Genomic DNA, 23,889 nt, shown 5'->3' with positions numbered 1-23,889 from the left:
TTTTTTAAAAATTGAAAATGATGAATAAGGGGAAAACATCTGAAAACCATAAACACCGACCATACTGAAAACGAATACAAAAAAAAACCTAGATGTGTGAACACATAAAATAGGCTTTAAAAAGACACAAATGGAGAAATAAATTTGGTTTAAATGGAAAAAAAAATGTTTCAAAAACTCAACAAAAAAAACAGGCATCAATGCAACCAGGTCCTTATTGTTTTGATGGACTGTAGCATTACTTTACTATGTCCATGTGAATTTTGCCTCCTGTCCTGTCAAATTTCAGATATTAGAGTAAGTACTACTCTTATAATATGTGATTTATGAAATTTAAAAGTATTCTCAAATAATCATCTGATTCATAGACATAAACCATCATTATGAAAGTCAATTACAGGTGGATCATCAGTGATTAGCCTCATGATCAAAGCAAAAGCCGGCTACTTCTAACAGAGCAATCAGCGAGGATGACCATGATGAACACAACAGGACTGGAAAGGGAAGAGGCAGTGACAAGTATTCTATGACACCTTCAAAGTATTAAATGAATACAAGAGACATTCTCAACTTCAGTGAATAGAAAAACTTTTATTCTTGTATTATTTATTTTCTTTTACATTTGGCTTTTGCTTTGCCTTAATGAACACAAATCAATGTGAATCGTTCACCAATACAATAAAATATAAAAGATGCATTGCGTTTTAAATCATACATGAGCTTTAATGATGTCCAATGTCACGAGTAACCAAACCCAAACGTGTATAACAATGCCTTTGGATTTCCTGAAATAGCCACAGTCAATGAATAATATATTGCACCAACACTTGGATCATTTACAAGTTCCTCTGCAGAAATACAAATATACCAGTATGTCAGCACTTATCAGGTCGAGTGGCAAGAGGAGAAATCTGTACGCTGGGACTGCAATGCGAAACAATCTCATACTGTATAGTGCTCAAACATTGAAGCTTTTACTATTAGAAAATTCAGCAGTGACCTCTTGTAGATATAAAGAAAAAATTATTCCCATAAGCACTTAACCTCAGATAGAAGGAAAAAAGTATACCCTTCACACAATGCCGAACATCTAAGAAACGTTAAAGGGAACGTATGTTGATGGTAACGTTATGAAATGAATGTCTCCATTAGTAGAGACAAACATTAATCTGCCATTAAACTCCATGGCTTTGTGGACTCTGCCCCAGTCTACACAGCAAAGCTTAAAAGTGACTTGAAGAAAACAGAAAATATCAGTTTCAGATTTGTTATTTTCTAATTAATCATTATCTTTAAAGACATTTTTTTGAAGACTACAAGGTTTTCTTTAGCCATGAATAAACTTAAGACTTAACAACGCACCCGTACTAGAGGTTATCTTCTTGTTAAACAGCAATGCCCAAAATGAAAAGTAATACCATAGACAAACAGATGCACTAAATCTTGGGTTGTCTGCTACTTTCCTACTGGTTTTACATGTCATGGCCCTCTCAGATGACTTTTAATAATCTTATAATTTAGAATAGGTGGTACATTTTCTTTCAAGACACCTCAAATGTTGAAGAACCTCTGTTTGAACTCCACTACTCCTGTCAACCACTGACTGATTAATGCAAATGACGTGAATCTTTAAAAAAAAGTTACAAAGCATCTGAGGTTTGTATATTATTTTCTTTAACAACGGTGGCACAGATCGGTAATGTACATACTGAAGCTGCTGAAGAACCTCCTTTTTTAAAAGAACGAAGGACGGCTGCACATCAGAACCTCCTATAGTATTAGTTCTGCTGATGATCAACAAAGATAAGTTTAAGGTAATATTTTACCGATAGTCTTCAAAAAAATGCACCCTAGCTGGATCTAGAAAATCACAGACTGGAGCCGCTAAGTACAAATGATTAGCCTAACTAGAGTGCCACTAATACCCATCATGTCTGAACCATGGCAGGCCAGTTGTCAGAACCGGTAACAAGTCCAACTATGCACTATGGCTCATATTCACCAAAATGTTTATGCCAGATAATAAAACATTTGCAACATTTTTATGAAACACAAAAATGTTGTAACTTTTGACAGTTTCGATATGATGTGTGGCAATGCCAACCATCTAGTGCATCACGAGTTGTGGAGTAAAAGTTGTTGCTAGGCACAGGACTCTAGAAATGCCTACTCATCAAGACTGGCAGGAACAATGCCGATTTTGATGAATTGGGGCCTAAGTGTCAATTAAATGACAAGGACGGATTTTTGTTAATTGGATGTAAGCAATGAAAGTTCCCGTCACATGACTTCAAGCAGGGATTTTAAGAGGAATAACAGAGAAAGAATATTAGAAAACAATATAACTTTTTATTACAACAGGAGAACATTTTTTGCTGAAACTGTAATGGTGTGGCAATTTCACATATATTTCAATGTGTTTTCTGTCTTCTTTTTTTTTCAATTTTGGTAAATCTACATTACCGGGTACACCGCCGTCTATATTTTGGCTGCAGATCGGTAGCGTGATCTGTGTCAGATTGCTACATGCAGATTGGTGTCATTGAATGGGGCCAATTCATCTGCAGCAATAACCCGAGGGTCAGCTCTGAATACACTGGAAAGAGAATTGGAAAGTCCGTGATGTGAATGTACCCTAACCCTAGCAGACATGTAGCATGAGTGACTCCCCAAAAGTACAGATTTACAGTGCTGACTAGTAACCCCTTGTACTTTCATTGGACCTGGTCTATTGATATTTTCACATGAACTCTTGGAATTCTTTCTAAATGTACTTGACATTTTTGCACTGATGTATGCTCGGTAATGATAACATCCATTACTCTTACAATGAGCTACATCCATCTCATGTGGAATACACAACTCCCTAGTGGTAATTTGGAAAGGGCCACAACACACAATGCCACGCATCTGTGGGATCCATAGCTATCAGCATATGGCATGATGGTAGCATGAACAGACTTAATAATAGTCCACAAGACATTATGGGAAATGTCAACTACACTCCACAGAAACCTATCTGAGCTTTCAACTGCGTACATATTGGTAGAACCTATGGAACTGTGCAGTCTATGCCACACAGATGATACAGGGAGTAAAGATTTACACCAATAATAATAATTAGACCAATATTTAATCTTTTTTTTTAGAAAACTATGCAACAACTACTCTGCTCGTCGGGCTTTAAAACACACAGCCAAAACATAGGACAAGTTCAATATGGCGAGTTCATCATTCAAGTATCAAATTGAGGTGTTTCTCCACTTTATTGTCCTGAGGGCATCATTTTGCGGTATTACTAATCTTTAAGTATTATAACGTTACTGCCAGCACCGCTGCTTGGTTCTTCTTCCCCTCCATGCAGGGACGTCGGCATACTCACAGCCCCAGCCTCGAGGCATGTTCCCTGCTTTCTTATAATGTGCGCGCTGCAGTTTGCAACAGTGCTCCCCCTGCTCTAAAAGGGCCAGAACGTGCACGTAATAAATGTCCTCATCTAGTAGCTGGAAGGTATTTGGTAACACAGTACATCTGCAAGATGGGTCCCAGCCAATAGCTGGGATGCATCATTTAAAAGTCACCCTCCCCAAGAGGGAGATGCCCAGCAACACATTTAGTCATTAGTTAGTGTGGTGTTCTACTGGTGCAGTTGTGAGGTTCCCTGGTCCCGAACCCGAATACCTGGTCCCAGATCCCTTTATGACCAGTGTCCCGAACCTGAAGCCCCTGGCCCTAATGTGGCCCGGTCCTGAATCTTGTACCCCAGTCCATGTGTGACCAGTCCGGACCCTGAAGTCTCTGGTCTTAATGCGGCCAGTGCTTGAACTTTGTCTCCCGATCAGTTTGTGACCAGTCTTGAACCTGAAGTCTCTGAACTTCATCCCACATCCGAGTGCGACTAGGGCCTAAAAACCTCATCTCTCGGTCCATGTGCGGCCGGTGCCAGTAACAGTATCAGAGACCCGAGTGTCTGTGTGCGCCTCCAAATATTCTGTGCATCTAGACTGCTAAAACTAGTCTCCGAATCAGTCCAGTCTGCAGCAGCTGCAGTACCAGGGACGGTCTAGAAGTGGAACCTGCAGCCAAACCTTTCTCCACCATTGGGTGCTCCAGTGATCACCAGGCAGCTGCTTAGCTATGCCCCTTCCTAGGCAGGCGTGGCCCTGTGGCACAGTGGGTCCTCAAACCACATGCGCCACCTGTGGGTGTGACAAGTATTATAGGTTCTCCTCCTGATTAGTGCTGCTTTCCTCAGATTTCACAGCTCTACTGTCCATAATTTGGCTGCTGGTGGAGGAACGTGTGACCAGACCTGTTCAACTAAATCCTCCCGTTGAAAAACAAGTTTCCCATGTGCACCCATTTTGTTGACAGAATAGCCTGTGTAGTCTGTGAGGAAACTGGCACTAACAAGGAGGAGAACCTCTGATACATATATTTGTAAGTGTCACACAATCATGTCTCAAACACATTTGTTTAAATAAAGATATAGTGGCCAACCCATGATTTCATTGTGCCAAGGTCTACTTACTGTCTATTATGCAGATGTAGTGTATGTATATATATATATATATATATATATATACATATATATATATATATATATATATATATATATATATATATATATATATATATGATAATACATTCACAGTTAACAAGTTATTGCAATCAAAGCATTCCCAACCAGAAGTAGCCTTGGATCATATCTAAAGAGTTTATCGGAACATTAGGAAAACATTTTTACATACCAATGGCACTCTGCAGTAATTCCTTCACGCCTCTGAAGAGTGAATTAAAATGAAGGTTTAAAAAAATCAGCCAATGCAGTAAATAATATGATGAAAAATTACTGTCATATTGTACAAGAAGTCCAATCAGTGGACAGCATGGTATCGAGAAGGAGATGAGCAGAATGATATATAGGTTTGTTGGAAATGATTCAGTATAACTTGTATTTTATTCATTTAAATTCCTGTTTTTTATAGGTATGAGTCCAGTGGTCGGTCCTACTAGTGAGTGACAGCTATATCTACATACACAGTCATCCAGGGAAATCTATCATTGAGTGGGACCACCCACTGGACTCATATACTTGCAAACACCAGGGATATCAATGAAAAAAATACAAGTTATACTAAATGTTAATCTGATCAGATTGAAGTGTATTTTGTTGGAAAACATTCAGTATAATTTGTATTTTTTTCATACACAGGCAGGATATTATAAAGCAGATCCCACGAACCATGTAAGAACTAAATGTATAGTCAAGAAAACAACTAAACATTCTAAAGTTAATGAGGTTGAAACTGTTTCAATCTTTTTATGACAAGTTAACTTCTCGCTCCTGCAATTGTCCTTTAATGTTTTGAGCACAGGTTAACAGCAAGAAATCACAGGATCCTGTTATCTCTTTACTTTGTATTTAGGTGACACATAGACAATGTCAGAAGCGGAGAATGGCATGGGACAAGTTCCGTTTTTTCCTGTGACAAGAAGAAAATAAACATAGGTAGAAAGAAGATAGATCAATGTGAAGCACTGAGTCTGGAGATGAGAGATTGTCCACTGGTGTCCGATGGAGGTGGTGGACACACTCTTCGGAAGAAGCTGAAACATTAGGGAGGTATTACCAGTGACATCAATGTGAATTATTTCAGCTCAGGAGAATTTAAAGTTGATTTAGAAAAAACAATTGTTTGAAATGTTAAGTAAGATCCTAATTAGAGATGGTGAGAATCAATTCACATGTCCCACTCCATGGGACCACGACAGAGTTCTGTGGCCTCTGGAATGGGAGAAGGGGTGCAGCCTCTTACCCAACGGTGTATATGGCTCTTTCTTTAATTAGCTGGCCCGGGGAATCATCGCATGTGCGTCACACCACAACAATGACTTTGCTCCACAAGAGGAACCACAGTCATTAGTAGGTAAGAGGAGCTTCTCCCTCTCCAGATCATTCTTGTGGCCGATGGAATGGGGCATGCAAATATAATCGCACAAATTGTACATCTAATGGAATTTATTATGGGATAACCCCTTTATGGAGTACTATAAAGCTCTCTATCATCATGATCTTAACTTTTGTCAGCAGCAAACACACACATGCACTGCCTAAATTGATTTCAGGCACAAAATACAAACTGCCTTTTCATTAGTTGCAGTGTCAATACCAAAGCTGCAGTTTGTAGTCCGTGGCTAAAGAGGAAGTTGGAGAATTGTGACTACACATGCGGAGATGTGCACATCCGGAACTGGGGTACATAAAGCAAAAAAAGGTATGAAAAGCAAAAAAGTGTAATAACGTAATTAGCATCATTATTGTCAACTGGTGCATGTAAAGTAAACTGTGAACCTAGAGACTTTGTAATCATTTCCATAGTCAAATATGTGACGAAGTCCGTGTAGTCATGTGCCATTACTGAATATCTAACACTTAAAGAGTCAAATAAAACACAATAGCAAAAGAATTGACCATGGTCACATCTAAAACAAAGACGTATTTCTACACAAGGGTTTGAGAGCGAGAATCAGTAGCAAACAAGAGTGCGGCATACCCACGTATGTGAAGACCCCCACAATGTTTTAATTGGCATCATCTCCAAACAATTTTACATAGGTGAATTGTTAAAGGCTAGAAATATAAGATTTTTTATTTTTTACCATTTTCCCATTAATGGACCTAATATGGGACTAGATATTCTGACTTTGTTCAGCAGTGACATAGACAATATGGTGTATCGCATGACATTACACACCAAGTTGTTTATCTCGCATCAACGCTATCCATCTGTACAGATATTTCCATCATAGCAGCCAGCACACTGCACATTTCAGTAGTATTCCCAAGCACTGACAAGTGTATAATTAAAATACATATATATATTGCTTAATCCTACAAAGTAAACGCAAGAGGAAAGTAGATTCAAAATTCATGAAAAACATGGAAATGTCGGCTTCTTAGGAAAGCAATCCATAGATGGTAGATTTAAGTTTCTGAAGAATGAATGGTAAGAAAGGACATGATTGCGATCTATATAATCACTCATATTAAAACTACTACAGTATATATTAATCTTAAAACATTCAGCAAGTAAACATCAAAACAAGTACTCAAGGGTATTTTCAGCATTTAAATCATAACTTATTTATGCACATGTATCTTAAGTTCAGTCATTGATTAATCTAAACCTTATTAACCACAACATATTTTAGTGAAAAATCCGCAAAATCCTTCATCTTAAATTCAGTTAAAACTTTTCAAAAAGTTCTTCAATCAAAAATGATTCCGCTACCTAATCCTAATCCACTGTAATTCCACATTCAAAGTCTCGCTCCTTGAAGAAAGAAATGGCTTTAAAACCAATGCACCTCAACAAACTGGCAAACCAAGAGCTTCAGTAAGACGCTTGATGTCATATGGTAGGACTTGACAACCTATCTGCAGACGCTACCTAGACAACACATCCACTAAATTGTGTAGCACAGATGTTCCTCAAGGTGGTTTTCAGATGTGCTACAAGAAAGGTGCAAATTAAATCAGAATTTTTCCTCTTCAAGTATTGTTTCTTGCAAAAACGCGATCGCCCCTCAGAGTAAGATGCTGGAGTTGGTACTGCAACACTTCTGTGTCTGGGGACTCCTTGATGTTCATCTTATCTAGGTTGAGGTAGTCCAGGGACTTTGAATGTATCCTCTTGCCCTTAAGAAGACAAAGTGGTAAAGGACCATGGACAGCCTTGTAAGACTCGTATGGAATAACTTTATTGCACTTATCTCCTGAGCTTGGCATTCGCCTTCGTCTCCTTCCATTTATGGCAGGAATTTCATATGGTTGATAATGACGCCCTTTAGCTTTGTATATTCGAGAAGAGCGCGAAAGTCCAGAATCATGCTGCTTGGAACGAAAAGATGGTATGGCTTCAGTAGAATTCTCTTCGGTTGCTGCACACTTGTGTGCTAGCTTCAGAAGCTCTTCTCCAGTGGTAAACCCAACTAAATAATTGGAATCCATGTGAAGTATCTGATATCCTGACACGGTCCTACGAATTGGGGAGCATGGTGTACTAGAACAGCGGGGTTTCTCAGTTTCTACCTTTAATGGAGAATTCCTTTCTATAGAGCTAGAAAGAGGTATAGAAGAAATGCTAGTCCTCTTATCTCCTTTAATATCTACTTCCATTTTGGCGTTTCCAATAGATCCTAAAATTAGAGAAGAATATAGGTTATACAATGTTAAATTCGCAAAATCTTTGATTTATCTGCATTTCCCACTAAAGAAGTCATAGCAAATTGTAGGGTCACAGCAGGCAAACCTCCTCAATCACAAATTTCCTGGTGGCCACCCATTGCTAGTTCAGCTTCATTTTCTGACCATCCAGCCAGAGTGCAGAAAAAGCCAAGCATACACAAGAGATAAAGTAGTACAATGCTTCAAATCCCTCTGGCCACTTTGTTCTAGGGAGCAGAAGGCTTCACCCTATGCCACCAAAGCCTCCCATAACTATACGCAACCCCCTTTAAAACTGACAGTTTAAAACTTATATTCCATCAACAAATAATGGGTAGAGGTTTGACTTCTGGCCTTGTAAGTTCACTTTCTATAATTCACCTATGCAGATGTAAGAGACGTGCTGTGTCAAATGGTGGTCATTTACATATTGCCCAGGTGAGACGTAGGGCCATCCAAACTGCAGCCTATAACCAAGGTCTCTCGAATAATGGTGGGCATGCTGCGTTAACAAATGAAGGACCCTGCCTCAGATTTTTGAGAGGCACAAAATATGTAACTAAGTTTTTAATAAAAATTCTTAATGATACAATTGTAATAATTACTATTGTGCATTATCAAGCTTAATCTGAATCTTCAAGACATTATGACACAGCAATAAATATGCAGAACTAAAAAAATTTCCTGAAAAACAAGCACACTATCCTTTTTCAGAAAAGACAATAGTTTCACGGTAAACTCCTCTGGTAGGTGCGCAGACAAACAATGTGGAGGTGGCAGCCGTGGGCGGTTTCTATGGCTGCAACATGCTAACATGTGTGCTCAGAACATGGGCATGCAAACAGGTCCGTTCACCGTGCCTTTCAGAAAGATCAAATAAATGATGAAAACGAAGACAAAACATTTAAAGCAGGTGTGTTAACCAAGAAAAGGAAAACAAAACTACTTATACAGTAATATAGGGGCTTAGGCCTCTTTCACACTTCCGTCACACGGTACAGGTCCGTCACAATGCGTGGGGCCGACGTACCGACGGAAGTTGTGAACTTTTTGCACGACGTGGGCAGCGGATGCAGTTTTTCGACGCATCCGCTGCCCGTTCTGCAGTCCGGGGCGGACGCGACGGACAAAAAAAGTTACATTGAACTTTTTTTGTGACGACGGTCCGCCAAAACACGACGGATCTGTCGCACGACGGACGCGACGTGTGGCAATCCGTCGCGATCCGTTGCTAATACAAGCTTATGGGCAAAAAAAGCATCCTGCGAGCACATTTGCAGGATCCGTTTTTTGCCCTAAACGACGGATTGCAAAAAATGTTAGTGTGAAAGTAGCCTTAGTTCCTATAAAAAACAGTGTAGATTTCACTGTTTAAGTGGCTGTGAAAAGGCGCTATTTTATACGTAACTAAAAGCCTTCAGTGCACCGTTACACCCTCTCAATTTGCATTCTGAGCAGTTTCCTTATCCTGATTGACAGCATTCGCTTGCAGAGTAGGCGCTGCTGCTACCTGAATTCAATCCATGGCCCACACAGACACTGCAGAACACTAGCGGTGCACCCACAGTGCAGATACAAACTCCGCTGGCTATGTTCAGGGCTCAGGTAGCGCTCGCTCTCAGCAAGATAGTAATGTCAATCAGGATTAGGAGAATGTGCAGAATGGAAACCTTGACCACACAAGGGTGCACTGAAGCATCCTTATGTGTGTATGAAATAAAACAGTTTTTCACAGCCACTAAAACACTGAGATCTACACAGCAAGTATGATACTTATCCCCTTAGTGATCGAGCCAATTTTAACCTTAAAGAGGTTGTCCACTACTTTATCATTGATGTCCTATCCATAGCATAGGTCATCAATGTCTGATCGGTGGGGTCCAACACCCAGCACTCCGCTGATCAGCTGTTCTCGGTGTCGGTTTCCGTAAATGTTCAATTGCGGGGCTGCTCAGACTACAGGTAGTGGCTGTAGTTGGGTACTGCACATCCACCTCCTATTCAAATCAAGGAAGAAGCGCTATTTGGCATTTGGAGCACAGATTTTGCTAGAATAGTTTGCCAGCAACATTTACGCAGCCCCTAAGGAGCCCGAACAGCAGATGAAACCCAAAAGTGACTCCATTGTAGAAATTGCATCTCTCAATGAATTTGTCTATGGCTGCAGCAACCATTTTGCAAATCTCGATATAAATATAAAAATATTTGCGCTAAAAATTCCAGTAAAATAAAATGAAATGAATAGGGACATAACACCGTATAGAACTTAAAAAAATCCTGCCATAGGTGCAGAAAAAGTATTACCTCTGTCTTTAGTGCTGTATATGGGTGATGTCTCCTGAATCCTAGAAGGTCCTCCAAAGGGCGTCGGTTTGATCTCACGTCACAGTTCAAATGAGTGTCCCAAGGAGGGATGAATAATAAGGTGCTGGGCAACTTCCCTGAAGAAGGAATCAGAGATTCCGAAACGCGTTGGAAAAGTGGTGTGGTGTGCTTTCCGTAGCCGGTCACGTGATCCATCACGTGTCAGTGACGTCACGCAAGGTCCTGCAGCCAGGCTGCGCCCTGCCGCCTCTATCCGAGGACAGAGCCTGTATTGCCTGTGCACGGCAGATTTTTCTCTTTGCTTGGGAGGTACGCCTGTCACCGGCCAGGACGGCGCCCCCCACACTTTAGTTTTTCTAGTTGCCCAGCACCTTATTATTCATCCCTCCTTGGGACACTCATTTGAACTGTGACGTGAGATCAAACCGACGCCCTTTGGAGGACCTTCTAGGATTCAGGAGACATCACCCATATACAGCACTAAAGACGGAGGTAATACTTTTTCTGCACCTATGGCAGGATTTTTTTAAGTTCTATACGGTGTTATGTACCTAATTAATTTCATTTTATTTTACTGGAATTTTTAGCGCAAATATTTTTATATTTATTTCTATATTGTTTATTCTACGGATGAACTGAGTGGTTTTCATCCTTATATTTGCTGCAATTGGTTTCAGTTATTTGTGCAGCGCCCTCTGGACTATTGTTTATTTATTAGCATTTTGCAAATCTGGCAGTCTAGTACCCATACATTGTGTCCCCATACATTGTAGTGATCCCATACATTATGCCCAGCTTGTGCTTCTGGCGCAACACCAGACCCTGTAAATTGTTAATTGGGCTGTCTCCACTACAATGCAAAATACCTGGCCGCTTACTGTGGTTAAGGCATAGCAGGGCTCAGAAGTAAGAGGGCATTTGGAAGCGCAGATTTCTTTGGGTTATATTTGAGGGGGTGTTGGAGAGACGCTTTTTAAGTCTTTGTTCTACCAGAAACGTAGACACTTCTACATTTCCAGTGACAGATGATGGACCTGAATGGGGGCTGGGTTTATGCAAGATAAATCAGTTTTTTTATTGGTAACATTTTGGGGTATATAACATTTTTTGATCGCTTCAAGTATAATTCCTGCATTCTATGAGCACTTATCCCCCCAAAAATGTGATTCAGACCCCTGACAGAACCACCCACCATAATGAGGCAGATGGAAACACTTTGGACACCGCTTGGCATCTGCTCTGGTAGTATTCAACTTTTTAGGCGTGCAAAGACCTGTGGTCGTCCACACTTGTGCGCTAAAAAGATGACTAAAATGATCGTACATTGCCGGAACAGAGACCAGTCCAAACTGTCTCCATCTGCATCATAAATGAGTGGTTATGTCTGGGGTTATGTCTGGATTGCGGTTTTGGGGAATTTATACAAAGAAACCCCAACGTAAGAACTCAGCGAAGAGAGCAGAATAAATGTGCACTGAGCCTTATTCTGATTTTTGGGAAGCAGAATGAACAAATAGACAACAGTGCAACAATATTTCTTATTTTTATTTAAAGGGAACCTGTCACCCCCAAAATCAAAGATGAGCTAAGCCCACCAGCATCAGGGGCTTATCTACAGCATTCTGTAATGCTGTAGATAAGCCCCCGATGTATCCTGAAAGATGAGAAGAGGAAAGGTCAGAGAGGCCCAGCGCCTGCGCACTGCAGTACTTTGCTCTGCCCTCAACAGGGCAGACAAAGTACGCCTGCGTTGGAGCCGCAGCGTGAATACAAGAGGATGTCATCCTATGAAGATAGGAGGCCCCGGACCGGACCGCGACTCCCATCAGACCGCAGCGGGACCGTCCGCCCCTGGGTGAGTATAATCTAACCTCTTTTTGTCATCTTTCAGGTTACATCGGGGGCTTATCTACAGCATTCCAGAATGCTGTAGATAAGCCCCTGATGCTGGTGGGCTTAGCTCATCTTCGATTTTGGGGGTGACAGGTTCCCTTTAAGCAAAGTTCACTGTGCGGTATAAGTGACAAGATGACTTTATTCTTCGGGTCATTGCGATTATAGCAATACCAGATTTACATCTGTTTTTTATGTTTTGTGGCTGTCACAGAGTAAAATGCTTTTTTTTATATAAAAAAAAGTTATTTCGTCTCCAAATGCTGAGAACTGTAACTTTTTTTTTATTGTTTGGTGAACAGTAATGTTTGAGGGCTTATTTTTTGCTACCATTTTGGGGTACATAACATGTATTGTTCGCTTTTTATTTTAGATTTTTCAGACACAGAATTAACAAAAACTAGCAATTCAGTTATTGTTTTTTAATGGTGTTCGCCATACAGAATTAAAAAAAACATGAGTTTTATATATCAGGTTGTTCCAAAAGCACAGATACCAATTATGTGTACTTTTTTTGTTTTAACGCAAATGTTGTGTTTTTGTGGCTTTTTGTGATTTTTTGGGAGCTTTTTTGTGTTTCATCCTTTTTTACACATTTTCTTTTACTACTTTTTCCCCATGGGACATGAACATTTTTTAGTTTGATTGTTAGGGTACCGTCTCACAGTGGCACTTTGGTCGCTACGATGGCACGATCCGTGACGTTCCAGCGATATACATACGATCTCGCTGTGTCTGACACGCTACTGCGATCAGGGACCCCGCTGAGAATCGTACGTCGTAGCAGATCGTTTGAAACTTTATTTCGTCGCTGGATCACCCACTGTCATCGCTGGATCGGTGTGTGTGTGACACCGATCCAGCGATGTGTTCGCTTGTAACCAGGGTAAACATCGGGTTACTAAGCACAGGGCCGCGCTTAGTAACCCGATGTTTACCCTGGTTACCATTGTAAATGTAAAAAAAAAACCCACTACATACTCACCTTCTGATGTCTGTCACGTCCCTCGCCGTCAGCTTCCCGCACTGACTGTGAGCGCCGGCCGTAAAGTAAAAGCAGAGCACAGCGGTGACGTCACCGCTGTGCTGTGCTTTACGGCCGGCCGGCACTGACACAGTCAGTGCGGGAAGCTGACAGCGAGGGACCCGACAGATACCGGAATGTAAGTATGTAGTGTTTTTTTTTTTTTTTACATTTACACTGGTAACCAGGGTAAACATCGGGTTACTAAGCGCGGCCCTGCGCTTAGTAACCCGATGTTTACCCTGGTTACCCGGGGACTTCGGCATCGTTGGTCGCTGGAGAGCTGTCTGTGTGACAGCTCTCCAGCGACCACACAACGACTTACCAACGATCACGGCCAGGTCGTATCGCTGGTCGTGATCGTTGGTAAATCGTTTAGTGTAACGGTACCCTTAGTCTCATGCACTGCAGCGGGCAGTAATTGATCCTACCATAGGGCATCTTTTAACCCCCTTTTAACCACTTAGATCAGGGGTGGGGAACCTCAGGCCCTAGGGCCATTTACGGCCCTCGATGACCTTTTATCAGGCCCCGAGCAGATTCTCAGGGACCGCATTCTTGAACAGGGAGGTGTATTTTGCTCATTAACCAGCTCATTAATTTTCTTGCTCTGTTAGCACACGCATGCACTATTCACTACTGAACACTGAAGGGCATGCAATGAAAGATTACTTCCTGAAACCAGTGCCAGAATGTACTTCGTGGGCGGAGTTTGTACGGCCCCCGAAGGATGGTATAAATATCCAAATGGCCCTTGGCAGAAAAAAAGATTCCTCACCCATGACTTAGATAAAACTGTTGCAATTGACAGCGGTAGCTAAGGGGTTAATTGGCCCGTACCGGCTCCAAAACCATCCAGGGCTGATATCGAAGCATGTCAACTGTCATGTACAACTGTCATCCGCAGCGCTTTACACTTATTCCCAATCACTGTCTTTAAATGATGATGAGGGAATAAGGTCCCCTAACAGATGCCGTTTTAATGTGTATTGGCTGTCGCTAAGGGGTTAAAGAAGCTATTTATATCCGTTATGCATGAAGACAGTCATGTGATCACTACACAGCCTCTGTGTGATCAAATTATATACTGGTATATATATATACGCAGGGTCCTCTCCCCTCTGTATCAGTCTGTTATTGTTAAGTCTGCTTACTGCAGTTTGTATGTACATTCTCATGTACAGCACCATGGAATCAATGGTGCTATATAAATAAATGTAATATATATATATATATATATATATATATATATATATATATATATATATATATATATGTGTGTGTGTGTATATACACATACATACCGTATATACAAACTGCTTAAAAATATAGAAGGAGCACAAACACAATGTAACTCCAAGTCAAACACACTTCTGTGAAACCAACTTGTCCAGTTATGAAACAGTATAAGGGACTGATGTCCACAAGTGGATGTTGTGCTTACAGCCTAACACCGTGCAGGGTGATTGGCATTTGCCAAAAAACACCAAGATTGGCAGATTCGACATTGGCGCCCTGTATCCTTGATGTATGAGAGCAGGTTCACACTGAGCACATGTGACAGATGTGACAGTCTGGAGACGCAGTGGAGAACGTTCTGCTGCCTGCAACATCCTCCAACATGGATGGAAGTTTGTCAGTAATGGTCTTCTTGGCAGGCATTTCTTTGGAGACCAGCACAGCACTCCATGTGCTAGTCAGAGGTACCCTGACTGCCATTAGGTATTGGGATGAAAGCCTCAGACCCATTATGAAACCATATGCAGGTGAACTGTGCCCTGGGTTACTTCTGATGCATGATAATGCTAGGCCACATGTGGCTGAAGTGTGTCAGTAGTTCCTGCATGTTGAAGGCATTGATGTCATGGACTGGCCTCCCCGAACCCAGACCTGAATCCAATCAAGACATCATGTTTCGTTCCATCCACCAACGCCACATTGCACCACAGACTGTCCAGGAGTTGACTGATGCTTTAATCCAGGTCTGGGAGGAGATCCCTCAGGAGAACCTGCTCATCAGGAGCATGTTGTAGGGATATCATACAGGCACGTGAAGGTCACACGCTACTGAGCACCATTTCCTTGTCTTGAGGTATTTCCACTGAAGTTGGAACAGCCTGTAATTTGATTTTTCACTTTGATTTTGAGTATCATTCCAAATCCAGACCTCCATGGGATACTACTTGTGATTTAAATTGATCATTTTTATGTTTTATTGTTCTCAACACGTTCCACTATGTAATGAATAAAGATTTACAACTGAAATATTTCATTCAGGGATATCTAGGATGTGGTGTTTTAGTGTTCCCTTTTTTTTTTTTGTTAGCTGAAACTAGAAGTTTACATACACTATGTAAATAGAAAGATCTGCATGTTTTTCTCAAAACCTGTCATGAAATAACATAAACCTTTCCCGTTTTAGGTCAATTAGGATTACCGTAATTATTATTTGCCAAATGCCAGAATAACGAGAGAAAGTGATGTAAGGAATTTTTATTACTTAATGCAAAGTCAAACGTTTTCATCCAGTAAGATTACTATGCCTTTAAACAACTCTGGACTGCCCATATAATGATGGCATGGGAATGTCCAGCTATCATACCGCTCAGGAAGGAGATGGGTATGTGTTTAATGTTATGCTGTAATGTCTATTGTACATACAAGTTCCCTCTAAAATGTAAAGTGTTGCGGAATATGTTGGCGCTATAGAAATAAAATTATTATTATTATTGTTTTGCTGCAGGACAGACTAGTGCACTTCACAAAATAAATGGTATCATGAGAAAAGAAGATTATCTGGCAATACTGAAGCAACATCTCAAGACATCAGTCAGGAAATTAAAGCTTGGGGGAAATGGGTCTTCTAAATTGACAATGACCCGAAGCATACTGCCAAAATGGTAAAGTGGCTTAAGGATAACAAAGTGAATGTTTTGGAGTGGCCATCACAAAGCCCTGGTCTCAATCCTATTGAAAATTTATAAGCAAAGCTAAAAAGGCAAATGTGAGCAAGGCGATCTACAAACCTGGATCAGATACACCAGTTTTGTCAGGAGGAATGGGCCCAAATTCCAACCAACTACTGTGAGAAGCTTGTAGAAGGGTAGAAGGATATCCGAAACATTTGACCCAAGTCATTCAGTTTAAGGGCAATGGTACCAAATACTAACGAAATGTCTGTAAACTTTTGACTTTACAGTATGTAATAAAAATGCCTAAAAACGCCTAAAACATTTTCTCTCTCATTATTCTGGAATTTGGAAAATAATAATTATGGTAATCCTAATTGACCTAAAACGGGAAAGGTCTATATCAGGTCTGTGGAGTCAGTGCCCATTTTGGTGGAGTATAAAATGTACCGACTCCGAAAATACACTGCTCAGAAAAATAAAACTTGTGTGAAATCTGTTCACTTAGGAAGCAACACTGTTTGACAATCAATTTCACATACTGTTGTGCAAATGGAATAGACAACAGATGGAAATTATTGGCAATTATCAAGACACACTCAATAAAGGAGTGGTTCTGCAGGTGGTGACCACAGACTACATCTCAGTACCAATGCTTTCTGGCTGATGTTTTGGTTACTTTTGAATGTTGGTTGTGCTTTCACACTTGTGGTAGCATGAGATGGACTCTACAACCCACACAAGGTGCTCAGGTGCACCTCATCCAGGATGGCACATCAATGCGAGCTGTGGCGAGGTTTGCCGTGTCTGCCAGCGTAGTGTCCAGAGGCTGGAGGAGCTACCAGGAGACAGGCCAGTACACCAGGAGACGTGGAGGGGGCCGTAGGAGGGCAACAACCCAGAAGCAGGACCGCTACCTCAGTCTTTGTGCAAGGAGGGACAGGAGGAGCACTGCCAGAGCCTTGCAAAATGACCTCCAGCAGGCCTCAAATGTGCATGTGCCTGCAAAAATGGTTAGAAACCGACTATATGAGGATGGTCTGAGTGCCCGATGTCCACAGATGGGGGTTGTGCTCACAGCCCAATACCGTGCAGGACACTTGGCATTTGCCACAGAACACCAGGATTGGCAAATTCGCCACTGGTGCCCTGTGCTCTTCACAGATGAAAGCAGATTCACACTGAGCACATATGACAGTTGTGACAGTCTGGAGATGCCGTGGAGAGCAATCTGCTGCCTGCACCATCCTTCAGCATGACCGGTTTGGCAGTGGGTCAGTAATGGTGTGGGGTGGCATTTCTTTGGAGGGCCGCACAGCCCTCTATGTGCTTGCCAGAGGTAACCTGACTGCCATTAGGTACCAAGATAAGATCCTCATACCCCTTGTGAGACTATATGCTGTTGCGGTTGGCCCTGGGTTCCTCCTAATGCAGGACGATGCCAGACCTCATGTGGCTGGAGTGTGTCAGCAGTTCCTGCAAGATAAAGGCATTGAAGCTATGGACTGGCCCGCCTGTTCCCAGACCTGAATCCATCTCACACCATCCACCAACGTCACGCTGCACCACACACTGTCCAGGAGTTGGCGGATGCTCCACCAACGTCACGTTGCACCACAGACTGTCCAGGAGTTGGCGGATGCTCCACCAACGTCACGTTGCACCACAGACTGTCCAGGAGTTGGGGGATGCTTTAGTCCAGGTCTGGGAGATCCCTCAGGAGACCATCCGCCACCTTTATCAGGAGCATGTCCTGGCATTGTAGGGAGGTCATACAGGCACATGGAGGCCACACACACTACTGAGAATCATTTCCTTGTCTTGAGGCATTTCCACTGAAGTTGGATCAGCCTGTAACTTCATTTTCCACTTTGATTTTGAGCATCATTCCAACTCCAGATGTCTGTGGGATATTAGTTGTGATTTACATTGATATTTTTTAGGTTTTATTGCTCTCAACACATTCCACTATGTAATGAATAAAGATTTACAACTGGAAAATTTAATTCAGTGATATCTAGGATGTGGGATTTTAGTGTTCCCTTTATTTTTTTTTAGCAGTGTATATAATAAATTGTTCAGCAGTTCAATGCAGGATGTGATGTCAAATTCATTTTTTTCATAAAAATTTGGGAAATTTATGAAGTGTCCTATAAATGTCTGTTCTATTCCTGATCTAAGGATTTTGGCTTTTAGTTGAGATCAGGGATGTCAGTAAGAACCTCTGACTCCACCAAAATGGACACCAACTCCTACTCCATAGTCCTTGTTGAGATGGATCTGTGCTGCACTTTATGTAAATGCTCAGTAGTGAGGCAGGCCTGGTCTATATACATTATCTCTAAATTAATGTACATTCAAACTGTAAAATGGTCCTTCATATTGGTACCTCAGTCATTTCCGGCACAGATTAATATGCGCATAAAGGATTGGTGCTTGCTCTTCTTTCTGCCGTTTGTTTCGTGTCTTGCCTCTGAAGACTAAACTAAAGACTTCAGCTTTTAAGTATCAAGCATACCAACCACTGGCTACATTACCATCTACAGTTTTCTCCACAAAACATGGACAATTGCAGAGCACCGGAGACACCATGGAGAACAAGAACTCACTATGCCAGACCCACAACCCCCAATTTATTTAGAGGCGAAATAATATCAATTAACACAAAGAAAGAGGATCTTAGATGTGAGACCGCTGTATGTTTTAGGAAAATATAGAAAACAAAAAAGTTGCATTGGCATGACAAAATAATGAATTCCATAAACATACTCGTGTGCGTATGGTGATACATATACTGTATGTGTAGAAAAAAAAATGTATATTTTTTTTAAGTCTGTTGCCTAGAATCACATATGGGGGGGCTAGTATTAGAAGGAAAAAACATTTATAAAATATTCACTCAGAGTCGGTTGAAAATTCTGGTATCTAGGCCCATCTGCAAACCTGTTCAAAAAGAGGAGTTTAAATGGGGTGTGGGTCAATTATGCAGAGTGGAAGAAAAAAATCGAACATTGTTTGTTGAGGCCCATTTAGAAAGACTGATCTTTGCCCATATAACAATAAGTCAACTATATACAACAGTCCAGTGAAAACAGAACGATCATTACTACAATTGTTCTGTCCCCATACAGCATTGTGTTGTCGGCAGCACATTCCTCGTTTGTACCAGGTGTTGCGCTGCCGATAATAGTGATTTTTACATCATTATAAATGATCCGCTCATTAAAAAAACAAAGGGGACAATTAATTAAGGAACTTATGACAGAATTCCGACATAAAACACCTTAATAAGTGACAATATTTTTGGACATCTTCTAAGTTTGGCAGAATTATTGCAACTTTTGGGGTTAAACGCCAGTATCAACCAGCTGCACCAATATGGGTGTAGCAATGGAGAGACAAGGTGTGGCTTCACCCGTCTGCCAAATTCATGAAAAGTTACACTAGTTTAGAGTATCCTAGCTCCTGGCCGGTTTACATTTCTGGCAGATGCGAACACCAACTAAAAGATGCGCCCAATTCATTTATTACTAGTTCTGCGAGCCCATTTATCACAATCGGTGTGGAATAAACATTGACATCATGTCATGTACTGCAGCTACAAAAAAATACAAATATATGTAAGAACAAGCATACTTTATATGAGAACGTGGCAGGTCTACCTGCTACTTCTTTCTTCCTGTGTTGGCTGCAATCTGGGGCCCAGTGCTCATCAGTAGAGTTTAAATCTGAATTTGCCATATTCGTGGCATATTGGTACCCTATTCATGCCGAATTTATGTGTGACGATCGATTCCGAACATATTCGGTCATTTCTACTCCCACTGACTCCAATCGCGTTCGGCGAATATTGCAAAAACAATATTTGCCACCGATCGCAATCGGAACCGAATTTTGAAAAGTTTGCTCAACTGTACTCATCAGTTGCTATAGGTTTAGATCTGTTTTCCAGTTGGAGGCAAACTAAACTCCACTTTCTGATGGAGGCTATGTCTACTTTAAATTGCCATTAATGTGTACTCAGATTTGCTGCAGCTAGTTACGTAGCCCCCCCTCAAAATCAAAAGTATGCAAAATGACAATAAGGCTAAGTTCACAAGAGCGTATAAAAAAGTTCTCTTTTTTCTGGATGAAAATCTGATAAAACAATTTTTCATCTGCATTGTCATCTGTATGGCCAGGTGTATAACTATAATAGGTATAGGGGTTGCAATCGCACTCGGGCTCTTGAGCCTAAGTGGCCCCCAAATTCCCTTCAGCTCATAAGAAAAGACCAGTACTCTTAAAGACCCATGATAGATGGAGGCCATGTTGGAGATTTCGTATTGGGCCCAAGAGGTTGCAGTTACGCCACTGCGTTTGCCATCCATTTTATGAACAGTTATTAACATTTACAAAAGATATACGATTTCAATGTATTCGTAAAAATCAGATACAATACAAATGAACCTTGAAAGATGCGATTATTTTTGCGCACCCACAGACCTGATCAAGTAAGTCCCATTCCACATATGGAAGAGACTAGTGCATGCTGCAATTATCGTCATACGGTCAACTGGTCCATGTACGTAACCTTAATGGAAGTGCTCTTCTTGACAGGTGTGTGGTGTCATAACATCATTTGTACTGCCCACCTCTGATATGGAAGCGAGGGGCCCTTTTATGTTACGACTAGTGTTGGGCGAACATGCCCGGGTAATGTATTATCTGAGTATTTTTGGGTGCTATTCGAGTATCTTGGGCGTGCTCAGATATGTTCGAGTCCTTGCAGCTGCATGTTTTGCATCTGTTAGACAGCTGCAACACATGTGGGGATGGCCTAACAAACAGGTAATCCTGGCCTGTGTTGTGGCTGCCTAACAAACAGGCAATCCCGGCATGTGTTGCGGCTGTCTAACAAACAGGCAATCCCGGCATGTGTTGCGGCTGTCTAAGAAACAGCCAATGCCGGAATGTGTTGCAGCTGTCTAACAAACAGCCAATCCCTGCATGTGTATGTTCTCCCCGTGTTTGTGAGGGTTTCCTCCGGGCACTCCGGTTTCCTCCCACATTCCAAAGACATACTGATAGGGAATTTAGATTGTGAGCCCCAATGGGGACAGTGCCAACAATGTATGTAAAGCGCTGTGGAATTAATGGTGCTATATACAGTAAGTGAGTAAAATAAATCAATTAAATTAAATGTGTTGTGGCTGCCTAACAAACAGGTAACCCCGGCATGTGTTGCGGCTGCCTAACAAACAGGTAATCCCGAGATGTGTTGCGGCTGCCTAAAAAACAGGTATTCGCGGCGTGTGTTGCGGCTGCCTAACAAACAGGTAATCCCGGCATGTGTTGCGGCAGCCTAACATTCAGGTAATCGCGGCGTGCGTTGCGGCTGCCTAACAAACAGGTAATCGCAGCATGTGTTGCGGCTGCCTAACAAACAGGTAATCCCGGCATGTGTTGCGGCTGCCTATCAAACAGGTAATCCCGGCATGTGTAGCAGCTGCCTAACAAACAGGTAATCCCGGTGTGTGTTGCGGCTGCCTAACATTCAGGTAATCGCGGCGTGTGTTGCGGCTGCCTAACAAACAGGTAATCGCGGCATGTGTTGCGGCTGCCTAACAAACAGGTAATCCCGACATGTGTAGCGGCTGCCTAACAAACAGGTAATCCCGGCATGTGTTGCGGCTGCCTAACAAACAGGTAATCCCGGCATGTGTAGCGGCTGCCTAACAAACAGGTAATCCCGGCATGTGTTGCGGCTGCCTAACAAACAGGTAATCGCGGCATGTGTTGCGGCTGCCTAACAAACAGGTAATCGCGGCATGTGTTGCGGCTGCCTAACAAACAGGTAATCGCGGCATGTGTTGCGGCTGCCTAAAAGACAGGTAATCCCCGGCATGTGTTGCGGCTGCCTAACAAACAGGTAATCCCCGGCATGTGTTGCGGCTGCCTAACAAACAGGTAATTCCGGGCATGTGTTACGGCTGTCTAACAAACAGGTAATCCTGACAGGTCTTGCGGCTGCCTAACAAACAGGTAATCCCGGCATGTGTTGCGGCTGCCTATCAAACAGGTAATCCCGGCATGTGTTACAGCTGTCTAACAACGGGGGCTCAACCATGTTATTCAAGCACGCCGGAGGTACTTGGACACCTGAGCAAGCTCAAATAACACATTATTGGAGCACATTCGCTCATCGCTAATTACGATCCATCTCCTATAACGTTATTATTGCCTCAGTATATTTTGCTGCTTATACACTGTATAAACCTCTCTGCCCACTGACCGCAGTGCTGATGACACCCCCGGCAGAAGCCTTTCTCCTCGGTAGGACCCTCGATGGCAGATCCATGCTTACTGATGAGCTTTGTTTATGCAGTGTTATCTTTTAATATAAGAGGTGTCAATAGTAAAATGATTGCAGTGCGTTCTTATTTTTATTCCTGCTCCACCTCACACAAAGGCCCTGCCTGATCACACCATGCTGCAATACGCTGCCTCCTAGGAATAGCAATGTGAGGAAGAATCTTCTCACGTGAAATGACAACACAGAGCGTTAGGTGGTCCGGGCGTTGACAATATATGGGGGTCGGCATTTTCACTTCTTAGGAACATGTTTAGTGGCTGCTGCTTCTTCCGTGTGTACAGTCAGGATTTCTGCACACAAACTGCAGAGCATTCATTCAGATTTGGATATTCTACATGGGAGCCCCCATGCGGTTTAGGTCCCTGGTGCCAATAAGGGGTTTTTCTGAGCTTGCAGTCAGAATATAATGTGGGCACAGGGCGTCAGGAAAATAATTTCTAATAAACAGCATAAATTTAGATCAAGACAAGTAGTTTCTATTTCCTAATCTCAGACAACCCCTTTACATACTACCCATATAGAGCACGTCACAAACCATGCAACTCAATGGAGTCTGCCATTGGCTACAGATGAGTGTTCAGCAGACGGCCCCTCCTGGCACTGGTGGTCCCTACTACACAGCTGGAACAGGTCTAGGGCCTGCTGACACATAGTCTTAATCAGTCCAAAAGTTGCAAAACTTTGGGATTTAAAAAACAAAGAAGCCTTGGCTGCGGGGCAAATCCCACATGGGAGCTCCACAGGGGGGATTTCCGATATGCAAAGGGTGGACATGTTCGTTACACCTGCAAATAATCTCCCTATAGGTTACAGTTAGCGCCGCAGGCTGCAGGACGGGAAGTCATTCAGTGACAAGATAATAATGGGGAAGAAGGACTACGAGTACCTGAGCGTGCACACCGCATCCACACTACTGCCCAAGGGTCACACGGACGGCAGGAAAAGCACAAACCCGATACAGATCACTGGCGGAGGCAGAGCACAGAGGGCCGCTGAGCGGTGACAGGATATGGCCAATAGCTCATCACAATGCACAATCCCATCAGTTTTGGAGCAGGATGTGGCCCCCGTACCTCTTGGGACCCTGTGTGGCCCTGATATGTATAATTATAAATATGCACATTACTTATTACCATCTACATGTTTGTACCAA

General features: G+C 42.1%; 1 protein-coding gene across 2 annotated transcripts in view; it reads right to left on the bottom strand.

Annotated features, from left to right (window-relative positions):
• Positions 1–571: 571 nt before the first annotated feature.
• MACIR (macrophage immunometabolism regulator) overlaps positions 572–23,889 on the bottom strand; it is a 30,076-nt gene continuing 6,758 nt past the window's right edge. Inside the window, exons 1-2 of one of the 2 annotated variants that reach the window (XM_077289912.1) lie at positions 14,251–14,362; positions 572–8,202 (exon numbers count right to left, since the gene is read on the bottom strand). In XM_077289912.1, the coding sequence (XP_077146027.1) occupies positions 7,556–8,202; positions 14,251–14,254 (651 nt within the window). In that variant the 5' untranslated portion in view covers positions 14,255–14,362 and the 3' untranslated portion in view covers positions 572–7,555. Of the gene's footprint in view, positions 8,203–14,250; positions 14,363–23,889 lie in introns of those variants that run through there. The other variant, XM_077289923.1, reaches the window with a different exon arrangement.

Source organism: Ranitomeya variabilis, chromosome 1, assembly GCF_051348905.1.
Source record: "Ranitomeya variabilis isolate aRanVar5 chromosome 1, aRanVar5.hap1, whole genome shotgun sequence".
Lineage (NCBI taxonomy): Eukaryota > Metazoa > Chordata > Amphibia > Anura > Dendrobatidae > Ranitomeya > Ranitomeya variabilis.
This window is presented reverse-complemented; position numbering and strand designations above follow the sequence as displayed.